The sequence below is a fragment of the Thunnus albacares genome, chromosome 18, assembly GCF_914725855.1.
Source record: "Thunnus albacares chromosome 18, fThuAlb1.1, whole genome shotgun sequence".
NCBI classification, from domain to species: Eukaryota; Metazoa; Chordata; class Actinopteri; order Scombriformes; family Scombridae; genus Thunnus; species Thunnus albacares.
This window is the reverse complement of record NC_058123.1, coordinates 9,040,385-9,066,372: the sequence shown is the minus strand read 5'-3', so window position 1 is coordinate 9,066,372 and position 25,988 is coordinate 9,040,385. Positions and strand designations below refer to the sequence as shown.

The 25,988-nt window shown below is 39.4% G+C and overlaps 1 protein-coding gene across 2 annotated transcripts; it reads right to left on the bottom strand.

The window, feature by feature from the left end:
* Positions 1-1,696: 1,696 nt before the first annotated feature.
* ttll11 (tubulin tyrosine ligase-like family, member 11) lies at positions 1,697-25,886 on the bottom strand. 2 transcript variants are annotated; one of them, XM_044333924.1, is made up of 11 exons: positions 25,013-25,120; positions 24,624-24,858; positions 19,297-19,396; positions 18,844-18,977; positions 15,815-16,105; positions 15,410-15,694; positions 15,214-15,309; positions 15,013-15,125; positions 6,486-6,731; positions 6,299-6,405; positions 1,697-3,484 (listed from the first exon to the last, which is right to left on the bottom strand). In XM_044333924.1, exons 2-11 carry the CDS (start codon positions 24,777-24,779, stop codon positions 3,171-3,173), a joined length of 1,842 nt encoding a protein of 613 aa, XP_044189859.1. In that variant the 5' UTR covers positions 24,780-24,858; positions 25,013-25,120; the 3' UTR covers positions 1,697-3,170. The 2 variants fall into 2 exon arrangements, with proteins under 2 accessions (XP_044189859.1, XP_044189858.1); XM_044333923.1 differs by having other exon boundaries at positions 24,624-25,886.
* Between the last annotated feature and the right edge of the window lie 102 nt (positions 25,887-25,988).

The window sequence follows — 25,988 nt, the reverse complement described above, 5'->3', positions numbered from 1 at the left end:
GTACTTTTTTTGGCCACTTGGGGGCGGTGCAACAAGCTGTAAACACAACACTGACATATTATCAACTTCTAAAGTTTAAATGGTGAACAGTTGCTTTTTCACACATCGAGCAGACACGGAGCGACTTTAGTATTCATTCGGAGTCGTCAATTAGTACACCTGATGAAGGTACGTCCCCTTTGTCATTGTCAATTAACCTGCTGATTATTTTCTTAATTAATAGACTAATTGTTCACTCTACAAAATGTCAGAATATAGTGAAAAACATTCATCTGCACGTTCCCAGAGCCTGAGATGACATCTTCTTGAAGACACCCAAGGGGTCGCTTATTGAAATAGTTTATAATTACCTTTCTGTTCTAAATTCTTACTTATAAGTGAATTGGTGCGAGTCTAGTTCACTCTCTTTCTAGCTCCTGTTTGGTCTCCACTCACTGCTGAGGAAATATTTAGCTGTTAGTGGCTCTGTCTGTTGTTTGGTGCTGGGTAGGTAGTGTATAATGGGGATATATAAGCTTTTTTTTTTTTTTGCTTTTTTGCTAATAAAACCAAAACAATAAGCTGAAAGTTGCTAAAACCAGACTTGAGAGGAACTGAAAAGTCTGATGATAGTTTTCTATGTTTGTCCCTTTAACAATACACAATCTTTTAATTTAATTTTGTATAAAAAATACTGACTAGAACAGCTTTAAAAATGTCCCACAAATATAAAGTTCCACCTTTTTTGGAAAAGGCAAATCTCCAAAGACAGATGGGAACTGCAGGTTTCAGCAAACTTTAGTCAAACAGGACTGAAATAATGATTTTGTTGGGGACTGTTGTCAGCTGTGGATTTGGTGCTCTTGTGACTATTTCCAGCAGCAGGCTGGTTTATGTTGGATTGAATCAAAATTAACTACGGCGCTCATGTTCGTTGTAATGAAGGAACATGAAACTCAGTGCAACAGTGTGACTCACCGCTGGGCAACAAAACAAAAGTATGAAAACTTAAGACACTGGAGATACAGCATCAACTGGCACGGAGCGTCTGCAACAGAAGGTCGAGAAAACATTGGCAGATGGTTGAGCTGTGAAGCATTTCGAAGGTCTTAAAACATGTAGAAAAAGAGCCATTTCAGGCTATTAGCCTGTTCAAGACAGACATTATACAGTTCCCGCAATTTTGTGTTATTTTCTCAGAAATAGCAGTAGTTGGAAGAGTAATTTCCAAATACGCGACAGCTAATTTTGAGGGCATTTCACAGACACAGTGATGCAATTTTATACAAATTATAAAGAAAAACAAAAAAGTGTTGAGTCATTAAGTACCCACTTGACAACTCTTAAAAGTAGCTGCTGTGTAATTGACTTCATAGGACATTTCTTTGAAAGGTTTATGTCATTTGGTAGCACACAGGAAATGCACTCATTATGGAGTTTTTAATATGTAGTTTGACACACAAAACTTCACACTGAAAACTAAGTATTTTCTAATTTATTAAGAATTTTTGCAAATTAACTTTGTATGAACCTAAATAAAATCTGCACTTACCAACTAAACGATATAATACTTTTTCTTATAATTTGTACAAAGTTCCACCACCCTCTGTAAAATATCCTAATCAACCATGCAATACCTGAAAATTACTCTTAAATTTGTATAAAATTAAATGTCCAGTATCAAGAGCAGAAGCCAAATCAACACACACATCTTCAGTTCAAAGAGCAAAATTAATTTTATTTGATTTTTTGCAGTTCTATCAATACATTTTATTCATATGACCCATCACTGTGAATAATCTTATAAATCTACTTCATGTTTTCAGATACATACTGTAATAAATACTTTTGTCCTACAGTATGCATAGCAGAGATCTTTTTTACATGTTTAGTTCCCTGTATGTATTTAAACAGCTGCCCAAGCTGCAGGTGTTAAATAAGCTTCAGTGTTCTTTTGTAAGTAAGTGTAACACATCACGTTTGATTCTTGGTCTGCATGTCACAAGTTAATTTAACAATCTTGGTATAAAACTAACAGAGAGAACAAACAATTCAAACATTTTTTGTTCAGTAAGTAACCGTAGTGTAAATAAGCTGAAATTACAGTAACGATCTACGACCTTTCAGGTTGGCATCCACCAGTGGTCATTTTATGTGTAACTGGCAACCACATCACACGATAAATAAGATTTTATTACAATTGTCATTTTAGAAAAAAAAAAAAAAAAATGCATTGGTCTAAATTGTGAAATTCTGTGCCATGCAATTACTTGGGGGGGAAATAATGAATCCCTCATGGCAGTTTTGTGGCTGTAAGGTAGTTGTCCTAGAAACATTTTTCTCTTACTTCATCGCTGGAGGTCTGAGGCTGCCTGACTGGAATAGCTGCAGAAGTGAAAGAGGATAAATGGCGACGTGACCTTTTCTCCTTTTGAATATTCCCTTTGAATTCACTTAACTCATCGCTAATGGGCTCACGGAGCTGGGATGCACAGCTGAGCCACTGGCTTTCACCATTGAGCTAAACACAAAAAAAAAATATATATATATATATATATATGTACAGTAGAGTACATACACACACTCAAACACACACAATATGTCCACACTCACACTCACATCCATTTCTGTGCAAAGTTGTTGTGCAAAGTCAAGAATATACATACTAAGGACACTCCCTTACACCCATTTATGTGTGATGCGTGTAAAATGCGTTGAATGTGAAGCCGGAGTATCTAATATTATCCCTGAAAAGAAAGTTGGTTTCAGTGTTAAGTGTTGCCAGACAAAAGGTGAAGGGGAGCAAATAGCTGCCCTGTAGAATCAGTAAGTATATTAAAAGCAATCCTTTAATCCTCTTCCTGACTGGACCACACTGGTCATATATGATCACACCAGAAAGAGGAGGAAGAAATGCACCAACCTCCTTATATTTCTTTCTCTATTACCGTTCCAACCCCTTCCCCCCCCATGGACATCTTCCTCCTCTGAGGAAAAAGCAATCAGGCTGAGAACAGTCCTCCTGCAAGTCAGCCAGCAGGAGTCAAGCTAGTTCTTCTCTCACCTCCCATCACCTCCCCTCTTTGCTGTAGCTGCAGAGGAGAGATGGACACCTAATTTCCCAGCTCTACAGGAGGAGGCTAAAAGGTAGTGTTTGGGAGTTGGACGACTAGTTGGAGCCCTCTCTCTCGTCAGTTCTCCACGTTGGCCCTGAGAGTGCGAGGCTTGAGTCTTTGATGCAGCCGGTAGTCCTGGCTGGCCGCCCTTCGCAGGGGAGCCGGGGAACAGAGCTGAGGGTTGGTGAGGCCGAGCGTCTGAGTCTTGATGGCTCGCGGCAACGCCCTGCTGCAGCTCACGGAGCGTCTGTCTTCGACGCCCGACTGGGACTCGAGCTGAGCCTCGCACAGCTCCAGCAGTGACGCCGCCTGCCCCCTCAGCGGCAGGGATTTGAACCTGCGACCTGCCAGGTAGAAAAAGGATTCCACGAACGCTTGTAGTCCCATACCTGAAAAACAGAGGAGGAAAGGTAAACATGAAATCAACTGCCATTTAAAAAGAAGAAATTATACAGTCAGTGACACAGTCAGTGATACCACTACTGTACCTGTTTCCAGGATTTTCATACTGCTGCTAGTTAATCAATTATACTAGTCCAAACAGCGGCCATCACAGTTTAAAAGAAAAAGGAAAAGCTATTTTAGATTATGCTAATCAGTGGCAGAATTAGCAAATGCTAGAGGCGTTCTGCTGCTGAGGGAGACAGATGGAAGAAAGAAAAACTAGAAATACTGCAGTTGTACGACTCCGCCGACCAGTCAAGTAGCAGTTACATCCATGTCTGTCCAGACTCATGTAATATTTGTAGTGAAGACTTTTAAGGAATTTAATAAAAAGGTATTAAGTGTATTTTCCTTGTATGTGTTCACATGCTTGGCCGATAAAGCTGAATCTGATTAAACATAAAGTTGACGATGCTTCAGATATGGATGTTACTGCAAAGAAGCTACAAATTCGTGAAAACGTGGATGCTTGACACACATCTTCAACCCGGCAGCACAGAAGATCTAAACAATCACCACAGTTTCAAGGTGGGAACCAAGATTAGTGTCACCAGTTCAGTGTCCAACCAAATGTGAAACATGGTCACAATCTCCCCTTCTGTCCCTGAGTTATGGAGTTGAATAACGGCCAGAAAAGTGTTTGTGCAGAACATCATGATGTCACAGTGAAGTTGAACTTTGACCTTTCGGATATGAAAATGTCAGCACTTCATCATTTTAACCTATTAGACATATGTGTGAAACATTGTCATAATTAGCGTATCAATTCTTGAGTTACGGCCAAAAACGTGTTTCGTGAGGTCACAGTGACCTTTGACCACCAAATTCTAATCAGTTCATCCTGGAGTCCAAGTGGACGTTTGTGCCAAATTGGAAGAAATTCTTTCAAAGCGTTCCTGAGATATCGCGTTCACGAGAACGGGACGTACTGTCGCCAGCACAGAGGCATAAAAAAAAGTTACATATGCAAACTGTGGAGGTATAAACACCCTCCGTGATGCTGTTTTTACTCACTTTTACATCTTCTAAGAACATCTGGTGAGACATTTTCATAGCTTGTTGGATGACGTGACTTTTACCACTTTTACTGTCGGCCTGCAGCAGGATTATTATTGAATTCTCAGTTACGGAAAATGGCAGATTGAAGTATTTACAATAGTGACAGTCATATCAGGATACATTTTCATGTGCACGATAATAACCTCTTTAATCAACTAATGAAAAAAGTATATAGTCAACAGACAGGACACCTAAAACTGGTTTCCATCATCACAACATTTGCCCTTGAAACATATTTGGGATGCTGCGTATTGAAATTTGAAGTTCTGTATAATAACATTTCAGATATTCATATAATATATGCTAATATGTTGCTATATATTAATCTTTGTGTGTTTTCACCACAGCCTGGACTCTCCTCTCGGCTCATTAAAAAGTTAACTGCCTGCTGCTTTTAAAGGGTTAAAGATGATTAGAAGAACTGATGTGATCATTTTATTTTATTAAAGGCTTTGTTTATTTTATACAGCATTGTATTGCTGCCACCATTAATAATAATGGATACTGGATAATAATAAGATATTTTTCTTGTGTTAACAAGATAGTTTCCTACTATAATGACATTATTTACTCAGTACTAGATACTAAATGATTCTGTTTTAAATAGAAACTCTCTTGTATTAACAACATAAAACTTTATCTTGTTATACGTTATATAACTTTCTCTTTATCTCACAAAATGAACGTATCTCATTAAAAAAAAAAAAAACATTTCTCATTATAACATAAAAGTTGTTATAACAAGAAACTTCCATACGCTGTTAAAACAAGAAAAAGATCCAGTCGGTGCCTGGAGACATGATATTGTAACCTACACCCGCGAGAAAAAGTTTTGAAATAATGACAACAATACGCTGCCATAATTTCACATGTGGGTGGCAGATAACGAGAGCATGAGCTGAGCAAGAGCTGATATTTACCCAAAGGTCTCCTTAATATTTTCTACTGCGGTCTCTATTATTCTCTATATTATAAGTGGAAGCAGAGGGATCAAGGAATTCATGGAGTGGAATAAAAACACCACATTAATAAAATGCTGATTCGCACTGGACCAATATAAGTTGGTAGGTCATTTGCAGTGGAACTAAAAACATATATTATATATAGATGGATATATATATAGATATATATATATATATTACAGATCAGAGGAGGAGTGCAGGGGAGCATTTACATAAATTCCTTCATGTGTCCTTCTAAAACTTTGTCTCGTATCCCAAACAAAACTGAAAAAAAAAAAAAAAACTTCATAACTGTTTATTTTTTGCGAGCGTTATGAATCCTCCTGATTCCCTGTAAATCCTCCAGTGCACATACACAGAAATAACAGACCCTGACTCCAGTCTCCCTGAATACGTATGAGCTCATTTGAAATTCTGTACAGGCCTTTCCATCCTGGTCCATGTGATCTCCATCCATCCGCTATGCCTTGCAAACACTCCCTGCAAGGTGCAATGTCTGAATAATTCATGTCGGGAGAGTCTCTTCGCTGTCACATTGTGATCTCAGCTCATTTCAATTATGGGAGCACAGTGTCAGAAAGAAATCTGACAAAGAATGACAAGCAATTATCTCCAAGCACATTATTTACTCCGAGTCTCAAGGATACCGGGCTCTCTGTCCTCTACATGTTGTTTCCCGGGGATACTTTTGTTTGAGTGTTGTGTATATATATATATATATATATATATGAGTGTTACCTGCTTCTCTAGAGTCGGGCATCGCTCCTGACCAACGTCGTGTGATGTCTATGTAGAGGATGTCCACTGAAGCCATGGTGAAGTTACTGTTGCTCAGTTTACAGGTCCTAAACACAGTGAAGAAAATATTCTTATATCTCAGTCGGTATGTTTTGGGGTTTTCATTTTTACCTGAAATAATTCGTACCTGATGAAGGTTCGGAAGGCGGTGGGACCCAGACGCATGTTGCCCTTGACCCCGAGGAAGCGTATGAACAGAGCTGCGATTCGCTCCACCAGCCTCAGGTAGTTAAACTGTTTGGTGTACTTGGGGTAGACCTGCTTCAGACACAGCGAGGGCAGAGCTCCTCCGTCATCCGGGTTCCTGTCTTGGGACTCCGCCTCCATGGGAATCTCCTCCCCGTGTTCAAAGCCACCGGCCTTTGGTTGGGAACTTTTGTCACAGAATAACAACAGGACAGGAAGGGGAATTATAAATCTATCGCGCTGTATTTAAATGACAGACCCTTCTTTTCGCTTTATTAGCAAGTTGACCGAGCATTTAACCAGCAGCTTTGAAGTCTTTCCACAAAGGAACAACTATAAAAGCAAAAGCTCTATATATATATATATATTTATTGCTTTTTGTGCTGTCTAGCAGCAGGGCTGAGTAATGGCCTTCAGGCTCTACGGGGTTGAAGCACAAGATCGTAAGGCCAACCCAGAGAGCTTTTGTCAGCTGAGTTACAGCCAACCACCTGAGGTAGATAAATGCACCGAGCTTTTCACTTGAGTCTGCACTTACAGCCCGGCTTGGCAGGGTAAACAGGAAGAATAATGTTGTATGAAGGATAAATCCTGGCCTCAACTCTTTTTTTTTTTTCCATTCCCGCATCTCACAACCTCCATACAGCCTTTTCACTGACTGTACTGACGAGCACCTGCATCAGGAGCAAGAGGTTCGACACTTAACATTTAGAAAGCAGTGTTTAATTCTTATAAAAGAGAAAGCTGATACACCTCAACAAGTTTGGATACATAATAGAGCGAAACAAATCCCAGAGAGGAAGGCGACTTGGGATGAGGGCAGAAGTGTGACTCATAAAACACTGTATACCCTGGTGATGGCTCTTGAAAAACCACAGTAGTTCTCTGCAGTTTTATTCAGTGAAGGACAGTATTCAAATAAAGCCTGTGCTTATGCAAAGACTCATGTTGCCAATTCCACTGCAACTACTGATGGTGCACAAATTGTGCGTTTTGAGGTTCTTTATTTTAATCATGTTTGATACTTTCAATGCAGACGGAAGCAGAAATATAAAAGCACTTAAGTTAGTTACTTAAAGCTGGAGTGTGGGACTTTTACATATCAATAAACATCCGTTATATTCAAGCCTTTGCCAAATGAGTTCACACAATGCTGATTAAGCCTATCACCGCCAGATAAATATCTCTGTATTTCACAGTATACAGAGCTTTTTAAACCTGGTGTCTGGTATGACATTCCCACACTGGCACACCTGTAATGATGTGTCTTACATCAACCAGCATTGATTGGTTTGCGACTGTCAACCAGGGCAGACTGTCCTTACATGCAGGTAACTCCTATTTACTCTCACTGCCAGAATGTAAAGACAAAAGTTCTGCACTGCAGGTTTAAATTGGCCATAAGAGCTCCATCAACCTTAGATTCAGCCTATCACTCTACTGCAGCACAAAGGTGGTTAAGAGGCACAAAGATGTAGGACTTCTATATAAATAAAGCACCACTTGGCTTCAAAGGGTTTCAAGAAGGCTTTACGAATGATTTATGTGGTAGCATTGTATTCTACATGTTCGGCAAGTCTACACACAACGAGTCTTTCTGAGCATCACAAATGCTATGAGGTGACTTTATGTAATGTCACAGAATGTAATCCAATAAAATTTAGGTGTCCTGAGGTTTTCCTTTGAACAAAGTTATGTTTTTGTTTTTTTTAACCAAAATGCATTGTGTATATCCTTAAGGCCTAAAAAGACATGATGAATGCATTTTTTCCCCCCCTCATGAAATATTTGCAAAGCCAATTTTTTTTTGAACATCCAGAAACCTGCATTGTTTACATCCACGCTTGCTAGCCGGCAGTCTTCTTCCCTGTATTTTGCTGGTACATTGCTAGTTTCTTGCCACTTTACCTCCACCTCCTGTCGATCAGTGAAGTAGTGTAAAAATTGGCAGGGATGTGTATAGCTTCATAGCACCACTAGTGGTCAAAAACTGAACAAGGTACCTTTAAGAATCCTCAAAGAGCAGAATCATTTATGTTAATGGTATTCATGTGTGCAGGGAGCCGCAAAAAAAAAGGACTCTCATGGGCGTACCTTATCAGCCCAATGATGTGGAAGCTTACAAGTTTTTTTTTGGTGTATGGTAAGCGACTTTCATTGGAATGATTGGTGTGCCGTCTTGGAACACAGTATCCAGTTTTATTAATACATCCGTGGTAAACCCACACATGTGATTTAAATGATTTTTGCCTGATAGCTCCTGGTAGCTTTGCTGCATCTATCAGAGCAGTACAAATTATACCTTTATCATTCTTACAAGTACATCAAGTCCTGTGACCTCACATAATTCCCGTTATAGCACCTCACACCTTTAACGTGAGCGTGATGTCTAATAAGCGAGAACAGCTGAAAACACCTATATGTATGTGTGTGTGTGTGTGCAAGGCCCCTAAGGACTACACCTATCAACACATATGTGCATATAGGCACACATGTAACAAAGAGAAACACATAGAGTTATATTCACATCAAGGAGATACAGTACTGGTGACTTTTATGAGGCAGTTTCTTTCTCCATGAATTAGTAAGCAGTGTGAATGGCACTGAGCGAGCGCTGCTGAATGTTTAATAGAATCAATCATCCCACAGCAGCCAGAAGGACACCACCCACATCTATTTAGACAGGACGAGCTCGGGCTAAAAACGGACACGTCTTCAACAGAAGCTGACAGTCAGACAGACAGAGAGAGAGGGGAACGTCTACAAACACTGTCAGCGGACGGACAGAAGGAGATGATGGAGGCCGAGTGAGAAGGGTAAAAGGTGAAGGATGGCAGGTTATTAAAAAGAGATACAGAGGCCAGGTGCCAAATGTTAGTTGAGTGTGCACAAGGAGGACTAGCCCTAATTCAGCTGTCATTAACCTGCATGAAAGTTATTTCTGGCCTCCTGGTGAATAAATCTTCGAAAAAGGTACCGCACCCTGTCAAGAGTCAATGAAAGGAAATCAACGTGTCTGTAAATTTATCTCCATGACATACATCAGAAATTGACTGCCTGAGCTTTTCTCAAAGTATGAGTCATAGCAAAACACACACACACACACACACACACAAGAAAAATAGTCTCCCACAGGTAACAATAAGCTTTTGTTGTACACGTAAAGGACTTAAAACGTGTTAATATTACTAATCATTACGATATCAAGGGATCATTCCTATCCAAACACCCGCATCATCAGAGAACTTAAACTAGGGTTTAAAATGTAGCTTGAAAACATTTAGTTACCTTGGGTTGCACCGAATCCACCTCGGCATCTGTTGTTCTTTTTCATGCAGATGATGCCTTTGTAATCATGCCCCTCGCACCCAATTTGAAGGTATGTATACATATGAATATCCTCTTTTTGTTCTCACCTACCCTTGTACCTCACATAATGTCTCATAAATCACCCTCTGAGACATAATACACAGGATTAATGAGCTGGGTGACAGAAGTACATGTCTCAGAGTCACTGATATCATCACACCCTCCTTCTCTTAATTCCCCATCTATCTCAAATGCCACTTTTTTACCCCCTTTGTTCAGCCATTTTGTATTTACTTATCTCTCTTACATAAGCTCTCATTCTGTCTCCTTTAAACAGCCTCACTGTTTGTTTTACTCAGCTGTACTGTCGTATTGTGTGCCCGGTCAGTTCTCACCTCTCTTCCACTTCATCTTGACAAGTGAAATTCATGCAGGCAGTGAATTTAGTCTAAAAACCTGCGTTCTAAATGACTGAATCTCATCCATCCCACTGCAGAACAGCTGTTGGCAAACAACAGCGCAGGTATATTTACTTACTGTACTGGTAGACCATCTGTCCAGTAAACAAATCACTTAACCTCCCACAACGATGCTGAGAACATTTTGTTTGTGCTCCGAATGACGGTTTGGTAATGATTCTACAAGTTTGCAGAACAAAAAGAAAACAAAATCATTGCTTCCCTGTTAAAATGCAACTTAACTGAATCAAAATCTTAATCTATGCATGTGAATGCAGTCGTTTCTTCTCATTAAAGGCTATAATCCACTGGGGTCCTTGAGATTTTATTCTGTGATTGTATGGCATCAAAGCTCTTAAAACGCCATTTAAAAGACTGTTTAGTTCTATCACAAAGTTTTAATCAGCAATCAAATTTTCCATAAAGCTAGCATCAATTATGTTAGCTTTATTCATTTCTTAAGACTCGGAATTTTCTGTAGTTTTCTTATTGTCAAAAAAATCTGATATGCAGAGCCAACCCAACAATGAAATCATCCTACTCACAAGTATTGTGTTTGTATCTAAAGCCTAACATACAGTATCTTATTCCTCTGTGCCGTAGACCTCCACAAACTATTAAGAACATATCAATGAGCCACACTGTTGCACTGAGTGTTCCTTTGCTACAAAGATTATGGTCACGGTAAGTTTACTACATTGTAAATTTCTCAAAAGAACTTCAGTACAAAGTCAAGAGGTTGTGATATGTAGCACAATAAGCTAGCGAAGCTCTGTAAACAGAATTGTGTCTGCCTTACAAGGAACTGCTCTCTGGAGACTGGAAATTTGATTGTTGTTATTAGTCTTTGGAGCCATTTTTTGGACAACAACGGAGGTCTACCACACAGAGGAATAAGATTTATCAGGTTTTGGATACACACACAATACTTGTAAGTAGATCAATTCATTGTTGGTTTGGCTCTGCACATGAGATTTGTTGACAATGAGAAAAATATAGAAATTCGCGAGCCTTATCATCATCATATCGTATCTTGTCATGCTGTTAGGTGAATATTGGATGATAGATTGTTTTTAGTTTCAACTTCTACAGGCAGTGCCACAAAAAAAGGTTTGATTTAAAATAATTCTACAAATGTTGCAAACAAGTGTGTCCTCCATCAGACAAAACATGTATGTGCAATGTGTCTGCCTTTGGTGCCCATGCAAACACACAAAGAACAAACTGTGGAACTGAATGATTAATGACTTCTTATTTTGTGCCCAAGTTGTTTGGCCACAGTGATGATTACATTTTTCGGAGCATATCCAATCTAATGGATAATTTAATAAACATTAGCACTAGCTAGTTGGGACATAATTAGCATATCTACCCCCTCAACCACATGACTCAGTCGCTATCTGCAAAGCTGACAGTACACACTTCTCTGCAATCACAACCTGACATGAATACTAATAAATCTTTGTGTTTGGGGTGCACAGATTTTCAGAATTATGTTGAATCACAACAGAATTTTTACTGCAGTTTGAGTTTATCATGAAGAAAGATTTATTTAAATGTTTTGGCCTTCGGTTTTTTAGTCTTATAGTCCTAATTATTTAATAGCTGAGACTGTTAATAATCAGTGTACTGAAGAAAACACCATTCCCTATTTGTTTGACTCCTTTACTCCCTGTTCTTTCCATTCCACTCTATGTAGTGCCCTTCACGGTCCCTCAATAGTTGATCATAGTGCACCTGGATCTCTGCCTCCGCTCATTTACCTGATTGTGTGCACCTGTTCACTCCTACTTAAGTTGCTGCTTTTTTCCCCCCTCACTCTTTCTCACAGGACAGCATTGTCTCTGTGCATGAATACTGATCCTCATACTCAACTTTTCACCAGCCCATGTGTGTCTTGTTTTTTTACCTTGTGTATGTAAATAAAATCTGAATTTTGGTTATTCATTCTACTGGCATTCTGACCGACGCTCCCATGATGATAGTCACCATCCTGTCCTGATATCCTGTAGTCACCAGCCAAACCTGAAATCCAATCAGCATCCCAGATCTCTGACCACATCTCACACACACCTGCACCCAATTACCTGACTGTCTACCGTTACTCATTATTTTATGTCATTATTGTCTTTCAGAATTACTTGTTGGTGTCATTGCTGTCTATAAATATACATGCTTAGGAAATAATTATATTTTTCCTGAAGCACTCAGTCCTTCACATTATAAACCCTGTTCCTGTCGGTGTCACTACTTCCTCTCCAGCTCACTGTAAGCTGTGATACACTTTTAATGAGACAATGAATTAAATCTTATTAAAGATCACTGCACTTGTTGCCTTGATGATGTGCACTGCCCCGATCTGCACTTAAGCTTACTTACACAACTTAAGCTCTTTTCACCACATGACTGCAGATTGTAAATACTGTCTAACTTTGGGATTTTCTAAAAAGATATTCTGCCACTACTTAAATAGCTTGAGGAGGCTTAAAATGTGGAGATAAAGTATCTGTTTGCGTCTACAGTAAAGCAGTGAACAACATGGAACTAGATACACACAGTATCAAGCTGGAGCAAAATAATATTTGGCATTTTTACTTGAAAACGGTTATCTGATTATATAAATGGTTGGAGCTTAATTTTCTGTCAATTGACTAATTGAGTAATTGATTAAATATTTAAGCTATACTACGAGGGGGGGACCCGAACATTCCTGGAAGCCATGGATAGCACGGGGAGTAGGGTGTAGTTATCAGATTTGCTGCTAGCCTGCAGCTTGGTGAAACTAAAATTGGGACAGAAAGGGAGAAGATTTGTCACCGTGGAAGAAATCCAGGAAGAAACGCAGGAGGTTCTGGACATTGTGACAAAAGATGACGATAGGAAATGTTTCCAGGAATGGGAGAAGTACTGGGACAAGTGTGTTGCATTTCAAGGAGAGTACTTTGAAGGGGATTAGAAGATTTATGAAAGTTTTTTTTCAACTATTAAGAGATTTTTTGGGTTGCCCCTTGTATGTAATGTGAAGATACAGATACAGGTTTTAAGTAATCCCTGATATCTAAGTCAACATCTTATTAGGGGTCTCTGAAAGTATGCAGATAGGAACATAACTTTAAATTTGTAGTTTACCTTGCAGTGTAATTCAAGAACAGAATATGGTTCTGCTGATTCTAGCTGGATGTGGAAATATATGGTAGCAATGCAGGGGGAACGAGGATTAAACATATTATAGGGGGATTATATCAATATATTACTGGTCATGAATATAATGGTAAAGTGGGTATTATCCCCAAGAATATATCCCTCTCACTTGCAGAAGAAAGCAGATCAAATATCTGATATATGAAGATAATCTGGCAAGGAGGCAAAAAAAGGAGTGAGGACAGAAAGAGGGAGAAGGAGGAGAGAAAGAGACAAGAAATGGAGATGGTAGTAAAATAGAAACAGTAAATCCTCTTGTCATAGAAGAAAAACAGATTGAGAAGGGGGGAAAAAAAAAACAAACCCGAATGGTAGAGGAGATTTATTGCCAGGCAGCACACTGGGCCAGTCAGCTGGAGAGATTGAGCCACCAGACTTGTACAGTAATGTGTGAATTTTCACCATGGCTCAGCTGAGTTTAATTTTTCCATTTAACAGGCTTATGGAGAGCTGTGAGAGAGTTGCAGAGCTGGGCTCTGAGGAGGGACAGGCAGAGTAAGATATCATGCCCTTAAAAGTGGACTCTTAAAGACCTTTACACACTGGGGACGTGACAAATAAACGACACAAAAATGTGAAATACTCGCCTGAGAATATTTCGCATTAAAACTATTTATACCGGCAGCGATACGAATTTGCAACAGAAACACAGAAACACGAATTTGCAACAGCTCATTCTGCTGTCAGTCAGCGTGGTGAAGGCAGTTTGTCCGGCCGCTGTCTTCTCAGCTCCCTGGGAACTGCTGCTGAAAGACGGATGCTTCTGTGGACAGAGACGTGCTGAACACAGGTCGGAGTTGGTGTGGATTGAACGGATATAATGCTCTCCTCTTCCTTTTGTCGAGTGAGGAGGAAGTAGGACAAGATCATCATCACTGGATGATGATCTCCTACCTATGTTCAGCGTCTGTCCACAGAGGCAGCCGTCTGTCAGCGGCAGCTCCCGGGGAGCTGAGAGGACAGCTGCCTTCATCAAGCTGACTGACAGCCTCCACGAGAAGAAATCAACAGTGTTTGTATTTATAAATACATGATGATGATGATATATATGATGACACATCATACATGAATCAATATATTGATTCATTGGCTTTATGTCCCCGCCCACCATAGCGAGTGAGCCAACCTGTCTGCCTGCAGTAAACAGGCGAGCTTACAGACAGACTGGGAGCCTCGATCAATCAATGTAGATACGATGAATAAGTTCAAAACACATACAGCGGGATATTTGCATTTCGCATCAACACCACACTTGGGCTTTGGCGACAGACAGCTGTCTGTGCAGATTACGCTTCGTGATTGGTTGATACCTTTATCAACCTCGTTCTGAAAAGAAGTACATTGCTTTTTCACCGCATTAATATTCATGTTCTGTGTAAAAGTACAAAAACAACAATTCCAAAAAGTGTGTAAAAGCCTTAAGAGCAGCAGGCAAAGGGCGGAGGATGTAAGAACTACAACTTCAAGCTATACGTCATGTGTGCAAGAGTGTGTATTTACATTGAGGGTTTCTTGTGACCAGGGTCCATAAGGCGCAGTGTGTCCCTGATCACACCCACTTTGACCTCTTCATCTACTGGACTGGGAACATACTCAAAAACTCCTGGTGTCACCTGGAACACACACAAACATTTATTATAACAAAGTGAATAATAATGATGACAATGCTATCATTATACAGATGTTGACATTCACTCTTACCTCCTGTTCATGCTCTATTCTCATACTAGGGTTGGAGTTGACCTCTAGTAATACTGGCTTCAGGTTCTTCATCAGTAAGATGTCAAAACCTAATATCTGAGACACAAACATATCATTAAAAACATTCGTCTTAGATGTATTTTACATAAGAATTTACGTTCTACCTTCAACAAAGTGTAAATTACAGGCTACCCACCTGGAAACATGTAGGTCCAGGTTTACCAGGAGGTATATCAGCCTGATAGTAGACTTTAAGTTCAGGCACCACAGCGATGACAGTCTTGATGACGAGAGCAATGATGTCCGACCACACTTTCTTGATGTCGACACCTTTAGCTGCCAGCCTGTACAGCACACTGGAGAGGGTGCGCTTGCTGCCTGTGCTCTGGCTGTCTGAGTGGACAAAGTTGCCACTGTGGACGTTGAGGGAGTAGTTTGTAAGGTGCATGAAGACGTGGCTCAGATTCTTCTGGCTTGGCTCCTACAAAATCAGAGTAGGAGTGATTTTAAAGATCAGATTACTTGAATTCTGTATGCCAATGTTTCAGAGCATCAAAGCAAATTAACAACTTTAAGGGGAACCTGCTGGCGTCATGGTTACCTGGTAGGGTTCGGTGCAAAAGCGTGTCAGGCCTTCCTTGGCAATATAGATCTCCAATGGCTCCATGGACTTTATCAGCACGTAGAGGCGGATATCGAACTTGAGCTTGTCAATGAGTAGCGGCTTGTGGATGTACTCCTGGACTACAGATTGTTTGGCCTGTGAGCCCGCCATGAGTTTTAGATCAGTAGGGTCACGGATGAGGTAGATGCCGTCCCCCTGAGAGCCTCCATCTGGCTTGACAATGAAGGTGGGATTCAGTGTAGGATCGTTCTCCTTCACCATGCGAATCTATAGCAGCGGTGGGAGTGAAGAAGAAAAAAATCTTCATCGGTTATTGGTATCACTTGATTTACAACTCCTTCAAACCAAGATCCAAAACCAAACCAAACTAAACTGCAAATGCTCAGAATTTAAAATGTGACAATATTATTATACAGTTACATTTACGGGAGAGATTTAATTTTACATTCAAGCTAAAAGGTACCCTGTAGAGTTTTTGACTACCGACAGTGCTTTGGAGTGTTGTTGTCCTGATTGGGTCCCCGTTTTGTTTGTCTTGTACACAAGGACACACATGTGCGAGTGATGCAATACACAATCCTGCCAATTTGTTCACACTATTCCACTGATCTGAAGAAGAGGATTGCTACAAGTAAACAATGCAGGTTTCAAAATGTTAAAAACAAATACATAAAAATCAGCTTTGCACATGCTTTATGAGGAAAGAAATACATTCAACAAGTTTGTTAGACTTCAGCGATACATACAATGTGTTTTAATGAGAAACAGACTGTAAGAAGAAACTTTGTGCCTTTACAGGAAAACTCACAGGGTACCGTTAAGTTACTTTTTATCTTCCAAATTTGCAAATTCATTATTTACTAATGTTAGTTACTTGCTTCTAAGTCTAATAACAAATGTCCAACTTTAACACGACATGAGAACATGACAAAGTTCTGAAGCCAACATTATATAGAAGAAATTGTAGCTAACTTATTTCCAGAGCTGGACCCTCAAAGAGTTCCTTGCTGTATTACATGGTTAAATGAATTTAACTTCATTTAACTATATCCATGTAAACCAGGCAGCAGTCATCAAGGCTTTAGATTACTTGGATGTTGAATAAGTCTCATAATAATCTCATTTTGCATAAACTCACATGGACTTTATCTCTACCTACAAGCTTAAGTTCTCCAGAAATGTTACAGAATCATAAAACTAAATAGTGCATATATCATACAAAGTCAAAGCCAAGCCTTATAAATATTTCTGTTTCAGATAGATTGTAAAACTAATAGATGTAATATTTATTTGGCTTGAGTGTCTAATGCTTGCTGATTTATAGACACTGTGACATACAGAACAAGTATTTAATTAATTAAGGAAGGAAAGCCTTAGACTTTAATAGCTCTGTCTGGTGAGAAGTAGTTTTGCAGTCTTCTGGTGCCCCCTGCTGGACAAAATATATAGTTGCAATTCATAATTTCCTTGAATCAGAACTATTGACCATCTGCCCTTGCAATTACTCCACCAATTAAGACAATTCATCACTGAAAACTTAAAACCCCTCAATGATATCATTATTGTCGATAAAAACCCAGATTAATCTGCCAACTGCCAAAATCAATCAGATTACAAAGATTACAAATTTAAGGGTTGCATATTTGACCTAAAGTAAAAGTCAGTGACTTCATGGCACTGAGAAAAACATTTGATAACAAAGCGCAAGATTTTAAAAGGTTATTCTTGAAAACCTGATGCCTTGGTCTGGATGACTGGACGAATATCTGTATATTAAATATACTGTATTTCCTTTGATGGATAATCCTACTACATTCACCCATGTGTTAGGATATGGCTGGTGGCAACTTCAGGACTTTGTACTACTTTGCACATTTTAAATAACTTTCGGTATAAAGTTAAGAGGTTGTAATATGTAGCAAGGAACTACTCTTCGGAGACTGAAAACATGATCTCTGTTATTAGTCTTTGGAGCCGTTTCTAAACAAACTAACATGACCAAACTCTCCGTCGCCAAGGACAACAACGGAGGTCTATGCCACAGAGGAATAAGATATATCAGGCTTTGGATACACACACACACACACTACTTTAAAGTAGGATGAGTTCATTGGTGGTTTGGCTCTGCAAAAGAAAAATATAGAAAATTGCCAACCATATCCTTTAAGAGGTGCCAGATGACAGACCATAAATAAGTATCTGTCTTTTGCCCTTGTGGAAAGTGAGCAACGAAGCAAGTACATGAAACAACAAATCAAAGCAGGTCACACTCCACAATGCAAGTTCAGATTACAGAGAGGAGGGAAGATGGCAAAAAGAAACCAGCCATCTCTGTCCCTATGGCGTCTTGGTCATTGATATTTTTAAAGCCTTATTTTTATATTGTGTTTATTTCTATCAAGACATATCTGCTGTGTGACCTTAATTTAAGGACAGAACGAGAAAGACAGCCTTAATGGTTTCTGCTATAGTAACCTGGATTAATCTGCAAAAGGAGTTTTATTGAGAACTTTGATATTTTCTATAAATTATATGCTAAATTACATCTCTGTTCTAAGCTTATCTTACCCTTCTTAGCATTGTGATTTGTTTTTTTAGTATTGTTTTATCTGTTGCCTGAGTTTTGCATTTTTTTCTGCAACTTTTTATGGAGCCATCTTAGCCAAGTCTCCCTTGCAAAGTACATTTCTGACCTCAATTTACCAGGTAAAATAAAGATAAATTCTTAAATAAAAACCTCCATTACATATTTTTTTTAAATCTCCTTTTATGCATTGTTGTATACACATATTTTTTGTCATCTTATCCGTGTGATCAGAGCCAATGCAATATTTTATGATACAGTTACATGGCTGCTCAGTTCTGCTCAGCCAAGACACAGTATCTAGTTATTGCACAGATCTCCAGAAGTGCAATCATCACTATAACCCTTTTATTATCATTACATTTATGTAACTATTGCAGCTGCTCTGGAGCAAACAGGGTGTCTTGTGTGTACACGATACCTGTGTGGCGAACTGCTGATACTCCTCAGGTAGGATCCAGGAACGGGGATAGAAGTCGTACTCTTCTGGGAACATCTCCTGCATAGTCCGCATTGCGCGACTCAGGTTGATCTTCCTCAGCATTTCAATCATTCCTGCAATGCACAAAGCATAGTCTCAGAGATGAATACAAGTCAGGAGGTTCAAGTGATGTAGATTTGGGTGTGCATATCTTACTAAAGAGTCTCAAAAGTAATGATTATTACTATGACATGAAAAGGTCAGCACTGGAGCAATCAAGGATCAGTGAGGCTTTTAAGGTGAAGTGTGTAGGATTTAGTGGCATCTAGTGGTGAGGTTGCAGACTGCAAACATCTGAGTACCCCTCCTCTTCCCCTTCCCCTTCCAAGCATGTACATGCTCTACGTCAAGAGAAAGTGTAGGAGAAGAAGGAGTAAGGAGGCAGTGAAATACCTGGGAACTTGTTCACCTGCCCTGAGACAATATTTTCATTGTCATGGAAGGAAACACCATGCCAGTAGATATCACAGGCTGCTCGTCTTCCCAGAGGAAACTGCAGAAAAGAAAGGAGGGGGGAGAAATAAAATAAAAGTGACGGAGGATGAACTATAAAAACAAAGAATGATAAGACAGATTAAAATAATTATGCTTAGATTAAAACAATTATATTTAGAAAAAACATGCTTTCTTGCATCTGTAAATAGAATAAAGTCTTAATCTGTTAGTATGACTCAGAACATTGGTAAGGTGTTTGTCTCCGTTGATCCCAGAGTGCAGGGATAATCTCTCCTAAAGATGGTTGGTAGTGCTTGTTGTATTGTGATGAGCTGGGGAAGAGGGGAGGATGTGACTATAAAAGGATTTAGAGAGCTAGAAAATCCTACTGGCACAAGGCATGGCTTTTGTCCACTACGTCTCTATTTCTGCCTGCACTCACACGTCATAATCCGCATACTGGGCACCAAATGTGTTGTTACAATTCAGTTAAAATGACAGAATATTACAGTCATTGTTTGATTGACAGATAATCAAGTACAAACTCTATACAAGTTTAAGTATAAAATGTTTGAATATTCAGCCCTATATGCCATCTCATATCAAAGAACAGACAAGTATCCTTTCTTAAACAAGTTCTTGAAACAAAAAATGAGTTCCAGCAGTGTTTGGACCCCTGACTGATACATGAACGGCTACAAAGACAGCTTTTATATCTCCTCTATGCACTGCTGCTCAGCGTTTCATTAATTGAAGCACTCTGTACCAATTTCATTAGCCGCTGAGGTCTGTTACTGGATGATTTATGTTATGTTCTGTCAAATTTACATTCAGCTTTTTAACAAACTAGGTTGATGCTCTCTTTACACACACTGTATTAATCAAAGTCATAATTATAGTCTCATTTAAACACAATACAGGATATGTTTTCAGCTTGTGGGCGCAACACAAATACTCATGTGACTGTGGTGTAACCTCAGTGGTTGTGATGCAGCTACTTATAACAGGACGATTAATCCTGCGACATCAGGGAAGTTTTCTCCCAACTGTTTAAATAAGAAAATTAACGTTAAACATAAAATATCTATGTGCACTGTAATCAATCGTAGTAGTTCCAAACAGGCAATAAAATGGTGTAACACTGTGGTACTCACTACACATTTTATTTATTTATTTACAATTTATTTTTGGCTTTCTCTGTTCTTATAGTCTGTGGGATCATGCTATATCCTTAACCAGAGCTGCATCCAATCCATTAATTGATTAGTCAATCAACAGAAAATTACTCAACTATTTGGATAATTGATCTTTTTTTGATATTGATCATTGTTTTGAGTAATTTTTTAAGAAAAAAAAATGTCAAAATTCTCTCATCCCAGTTTCTTAAATTTGAATATTTTCTCGTTTTTTTAGTCTTCTATGATAGTAAACTGAATATCTTCGGGTTATTGATTGTTGTTGGTTGGGACATTTAAGGTTGCACCTTGAGTTTTGGGAAACTGATATGTTTTACCATTTTCTGACATTTTATAGCCCAAACAACTAATGGGCTAATTGATAAGAAAAAAAAAATCATTTGTTGAAGCCCTTATCCATACAAAATGGAATTTTAAAAAGGCATACCCCTATTTGAGTTTCAAATCATCAACAGTGAGATGAGAATAATTCAATTGAACTTTATTTTACCAGGGCTTGACAAAAGTCACTTGTGTGGAAAACAATGACAGTACAGAAGCTACAGACGCTGTAACTTCCATTTCACTGGGACTTATATGCTGTTGTTCAACATCTGTGATGTGAAAACATCAGATTTCCACACATTTAGAGAAATAAAAAGTGTGGTTCCTGGTATTAAGTGCACCAACATGAGGGCAACCCCCCACAACCTCGCTAAACACACAACCTACGCACTGAGCTATCCCATTCTGAGTTGGACATATCATGGGGGAAAAAATGCATTTGTTATTCTGAATGTATTCATTTAATCAAATAGCGAGTAGAGTAATGAGTGGCAAATAACGTGAAGACACATGGTCTATTTATTCATTTATTTATGACTTTGAACTTGTCCGGTGGGGCAAGTAAATTTCTCTTCCACTTGCCCTACAAAAAAAATCCATGACTCTAAGTCAAGTAGCATTGGAAGGTCAGCGGGATATCATTACCACTCCTGAATTCTACTCTGATACGACCCACCCTGCTGCCCAGCTACAAGATAGATCTGTGACAGAACTGCTCCTCATTAATGACTAAACATGTGAGCATGTGAAACAGGGAAACCCTGCTTGACAGCTATAAATACTTCCACAGAGTTTCCAGCGTGTAACTGTCTAATCGCATCAGGGAAGGAGGTTAAATTAATTTGAGTAGTTACTAGGGATCAGGGCCAAAAATAGCCATCTCCTTTATATATGGAGAGGTAGAAATAGGACCATAATTCAACCCTTTATGGTGGACTTAGTCACATGTTCATTTTCTGAGCCTTTTTGTGAATGAATACACATTGCTCACTGAAGCCCAGCCTGGCTAATTCTGTCTTAGCTACCGTAGTAAGAAAGCAGCAACTGGGAACATCCTCTCTGCCATGCCTGTGGTAAATAGCATTTCCAGTTTCAGATATTCAGGGCCGTTATTTTCCCAAACATGTTCTAAGGAAGCCTCTAGGTGGCAGGCTTACGTACTTTAATTCAAAATGTCAGTTTAATCTGTAGGATCCTAATAAAAATAGGAAACCTCTGATTAAATGCAGTTATTAGTCTAATTTTTTGAAGTTGTCGCTCCGACCCTCGGGCTTGCCATTCTCTCTGCTTAAATCAGGACTTAGAGGCTATTGGATTAGAGGAGCTTAAGGCTAATCATTCCCACTGTTTAAGAGAATACCATATGCTGAAAGTCAAGCACTCTCTCAGGCCAGAAATTACTGTAGATGTAAAGACGTAGTAATTTAGATGTAAATCGACATTAAGGCCAAGAAAAAATGAATATATCACACTCATAAAAATGCCCTCATAAACTTTCCAAAAGTATCGAGTGTCCTCTGTTGTAAACCTACGTAGCTGTTATGTGTGTGACGAATTGCTCAAGGGATTTTATAATTTACATACGAATAGAGCGAAGCTACTGGAGTTTCAACCCTTCAAAAGATGTTGACGGGTACTTTCAAAGTGACACAGGATCTATAGAGCCCTTGACTTTGTTGGGGGTGCATCATGAGTACAAAAGCGTGGTAATGTATAGGCCTACTGTCGACCGTTTCCGATAGCAGACCTGGTTGGGCTTAAGTGTCACCGCGCGGTCACCGGTGATAAGTAAAGTCTTTACTTCACCTGTCTCATTGCATTGCCCTTCTTTACTTCTCATGCATAATGGAGAGCATGTTAATAATGGCTGATGACAGGTATTATTGACATTCAAACTGCTTCGTGAAAAGACCAGATGGTGTTTGTGGCTCAGAGAACGGAGAGCTGGATCAATTAGTTCTCTCATAAATATTTGAGAGCCATTTCTTTTCATTCAGAACAACTTTCATCAGGACACATTTTCTTAGATTAGAGGCATCAAACTGACATTTTCAAGTTGTGGCTTGGAGGTGATCAAGTCATCTAATTCATCTCCATCAATTACTTCTTCAGTGCAAACTTTGATAGAGACACTGGAAATAAATTACCAATAGGAAACGATAAGAAGTCATCGAGAAAGCAACTCCATTAATCCATTTTAGTGTCCATATAGGTTATTTTACAGTTGGTCAGACAGGGTTGATGACACATTAATCTCCAACAGATTCCCATGCACTTTGACCAAGTTCATGTTCAATGCAGGTTGATGAATGGGCATATTCATCAACATATCTTTAGACAGGTACTCCTTTATCTTACCATTAGATCAAGACTTCTGTCCACTCTCTAAGAGATCAGTAGGGCCAACTTCATGTTCAGTTTATGACAAACACATAGACATATAAACAGAAAGTTTTGTATGAGGTGCTTCAGCTTTCAATATAAACAATGCTTTTATTACCCATTTCTATAAATTAGTTTAATAAGATTCATTTAAAAACACTGAAATTTCATACAAGTCCAGCTGTACATTTCTCGTAAATTAGAGCATATTTTTAGAGACACCTCAGGTAGCCTTTGCCTTAGAGCTGCAAAAATTTGTCAACTAATTGATTAGCCCATCCACAGAAAGTTAATCAGCAACTATGTTGATGATCGAATAATCTTTTTAGCTATTTTTCATGCAAAAATGCCATATATTTGCTGGTTCATGCTTCTTAAATGTAATAATTTCATGCTTTTTTGGCCTATATGATAGTGAACTGAATATATTTGGACTTTAGACAGTTAGATGCATAAAACGAGCAATGTGAATAAGTTTTTTTTCAGCAAAAATGCCCATAATTTGCTCCATGAACTCTATTTGACTTTCATAAATCTCTATTAAATCCTCATGTTTCTAGAGATGTAACGATTAGTTGATCGACAGAAAATTATCTTTTGTTTCAGCCTCTCAAATGTGAATATGTGATGCTTTTCTGTATCGTGTGACAATAAACTGAATATCTTTTGATTTTGGCTTGTTGATCTGACAAAACAAGACATATGAAGACACCACCATGAGCTCAAAGAAATGACAACCGGCATTTTTCACTACTCTCAGACATTTTAAAGACCAAAATCCAGAAAATAATCTGCAGATTGATCGATAATGAAAACAACGGTTATTTGCAGTCCTAGTTTACTTATGCATGACCCCTCAAATCTGAACCCAGCTCATCAACCCCCCCCCCATATCAATCAAAAGAAGACTCTCCAGTCAGGGCAACTGTCATATTGCTGGTGGCAAAATGGTTGCTAGCATTACAGATGCTCTCTAATAGCTATGACTTCAGACACTACTGAATCCCAGCAGGTCTTAAAGACTGTGCCATTGAGATGCATGCATATGCAGGTTTTTGATCAAACTGAACCCCCTAAATGGCTTAAGTCACCGTTTAAAAAAACAAAAAGGGACAACTAAATCAGGGAAGGCGGTTGTTGTTTTGTTAAGCTAGAAGAAAAAGAGTTTTTCATCCTTGCACATCCATCATGACCCGAGCACAAGCTGGTTGTCATCCAAATGAAACACTGATGCACTGAGCAGCTGATGTCCTCTCTGGATGAAACAAATCACTGCTGCTTTCTTGAACCACCCCATTGTCTCAAAAGAATGAAATCGACACAGCAAAAGGGTGAATAACATTTACTGCAAGACAAACATGCAGCACACCTCTTTCCTCTTACCTCTTTCCACTGCAGCTGCTTGATGCTCAACTTCAGTGCCTCCAACGAGGTTTTGGCTTTCGAGGTATCCACCGTCACAGGTCTTCTCTTCCTTGCATGTTTGAATCCGTCCTCACGGCGTGTTTCTGGGATGTTTTTGGATGGATGGATTGTCATATAGTTTCCATTGGTCTCCGACCTGCCCTGCAGTATCTTTCCAGTTCCTCTGATATGGAGCGTCCGTTCATTCCCTAGCCTATTCAAGTTTTTCCCAATATGGGCAGAAACAGAGCCGTGCAATGACAGGTCTGACATATGTTTCCCACAAGAGTTCTTGTCATCTTTTCCAGGCTTACTGCGACTTTTACCCCTATGTTTATAAGTGATGGAGGTGTTGGCCGCATCTCTACCTGCTATGGTGATGCTTTGAGGGTCTGGTGAGACAGAAGCAGGGGGAGAAGACACTGGCACCTCCTGCTCGTCAGTATCCACACCCTGCTTCTCCGCATCCTCGCCAAATGATTTCATTTGCTCGAGTTGAACCTTGACTTTTACATAATGATCACTCATTATGCGAAATGCTATAACTTACGCTGCTGGGCTGGGCACAGTTGTACCACAGAGAACAGTAATCCGACGCCGGCAAGCTAACGTTATTCTGAAATAATGTAGTACGCATTGCTAGCTCAAAAGGCTAATTAAACAGTAAAAGCCATTTCCTTCAGTCGCGTAATTTTCCAGAGAGAGGGAGCAGACGGTGGAGATATGCTCTCAGTCTTCAACGTTATACGGGTTAGCTACGACCGGCTGACATCTAACGTTAACGCTAGCTAACGCCATTAGCCAACTGCCACAATAATTCAACGAGCAACTTCATAAAGGCTAGCGGCTCTCACAAGCTGGCGTTAGACTGCCCTAGCTGCTAGTGGCAGCACTTGTAGCCAACACTGGAGCTAAACCTGACGTTAGCCTGTCAAACTTCATTTAGCGTCTAAGCTAACATTATGGTTCTGAGTGCCGTTGGCGAAATTAGCTTTAACTCATGGCAGACTTTACCTGACAGGCACCGTTATCTACTTTTTTATAGCTGCCACCGGCGGTGTGATTATGCCCATGGTCGTCTCGTTGCTCTGTGTATGTTTTTTTCGTCTCTGTGCTGTTGAACAGAAGGCAGAACCGTCGATTGTCCAGCCTCCATCTGCTATGAACCCTGATGCTGCCTTTGGGCTCCTCTGAACTCCTAATTTTAGAAGTCTTTTTTTTTGCCTCTCGACTTATTGCTTATTAACTGTAAATAAAGACGGAAAATTAGAGGTGTTTATCAGATTGCGAATGTCAATCACAGTTTGATTTTCATACGTCAGTGTGCATGGTTTCTGTGTAGAA

Bases quoted from the DNA above. Each gene is read 5' to 3' on its own strand.
- ttll11 (XM_044333923.1), bottom strand. From the start codon at position 25,172: ATGAGTGATCATTATGTAAAAGTCAAGGTTCAACTCGAGCAAATGAAA. The intron at 19,397-24,623 runs GTAAGAGGAAAG...TCTTTTCTGCAG, and splicing joins AGCAGCTGCAGTGGAAAGAG to TTTCCTCTGGGAAGACGAGC. The intron at 15,126-15,213 runs GTAAGAGTGAAT...TGTGTGTTCCAG, and splicing joins GAATAGAGCATGAACAGGAG to GTGACACCAGGAGTTTTTGA.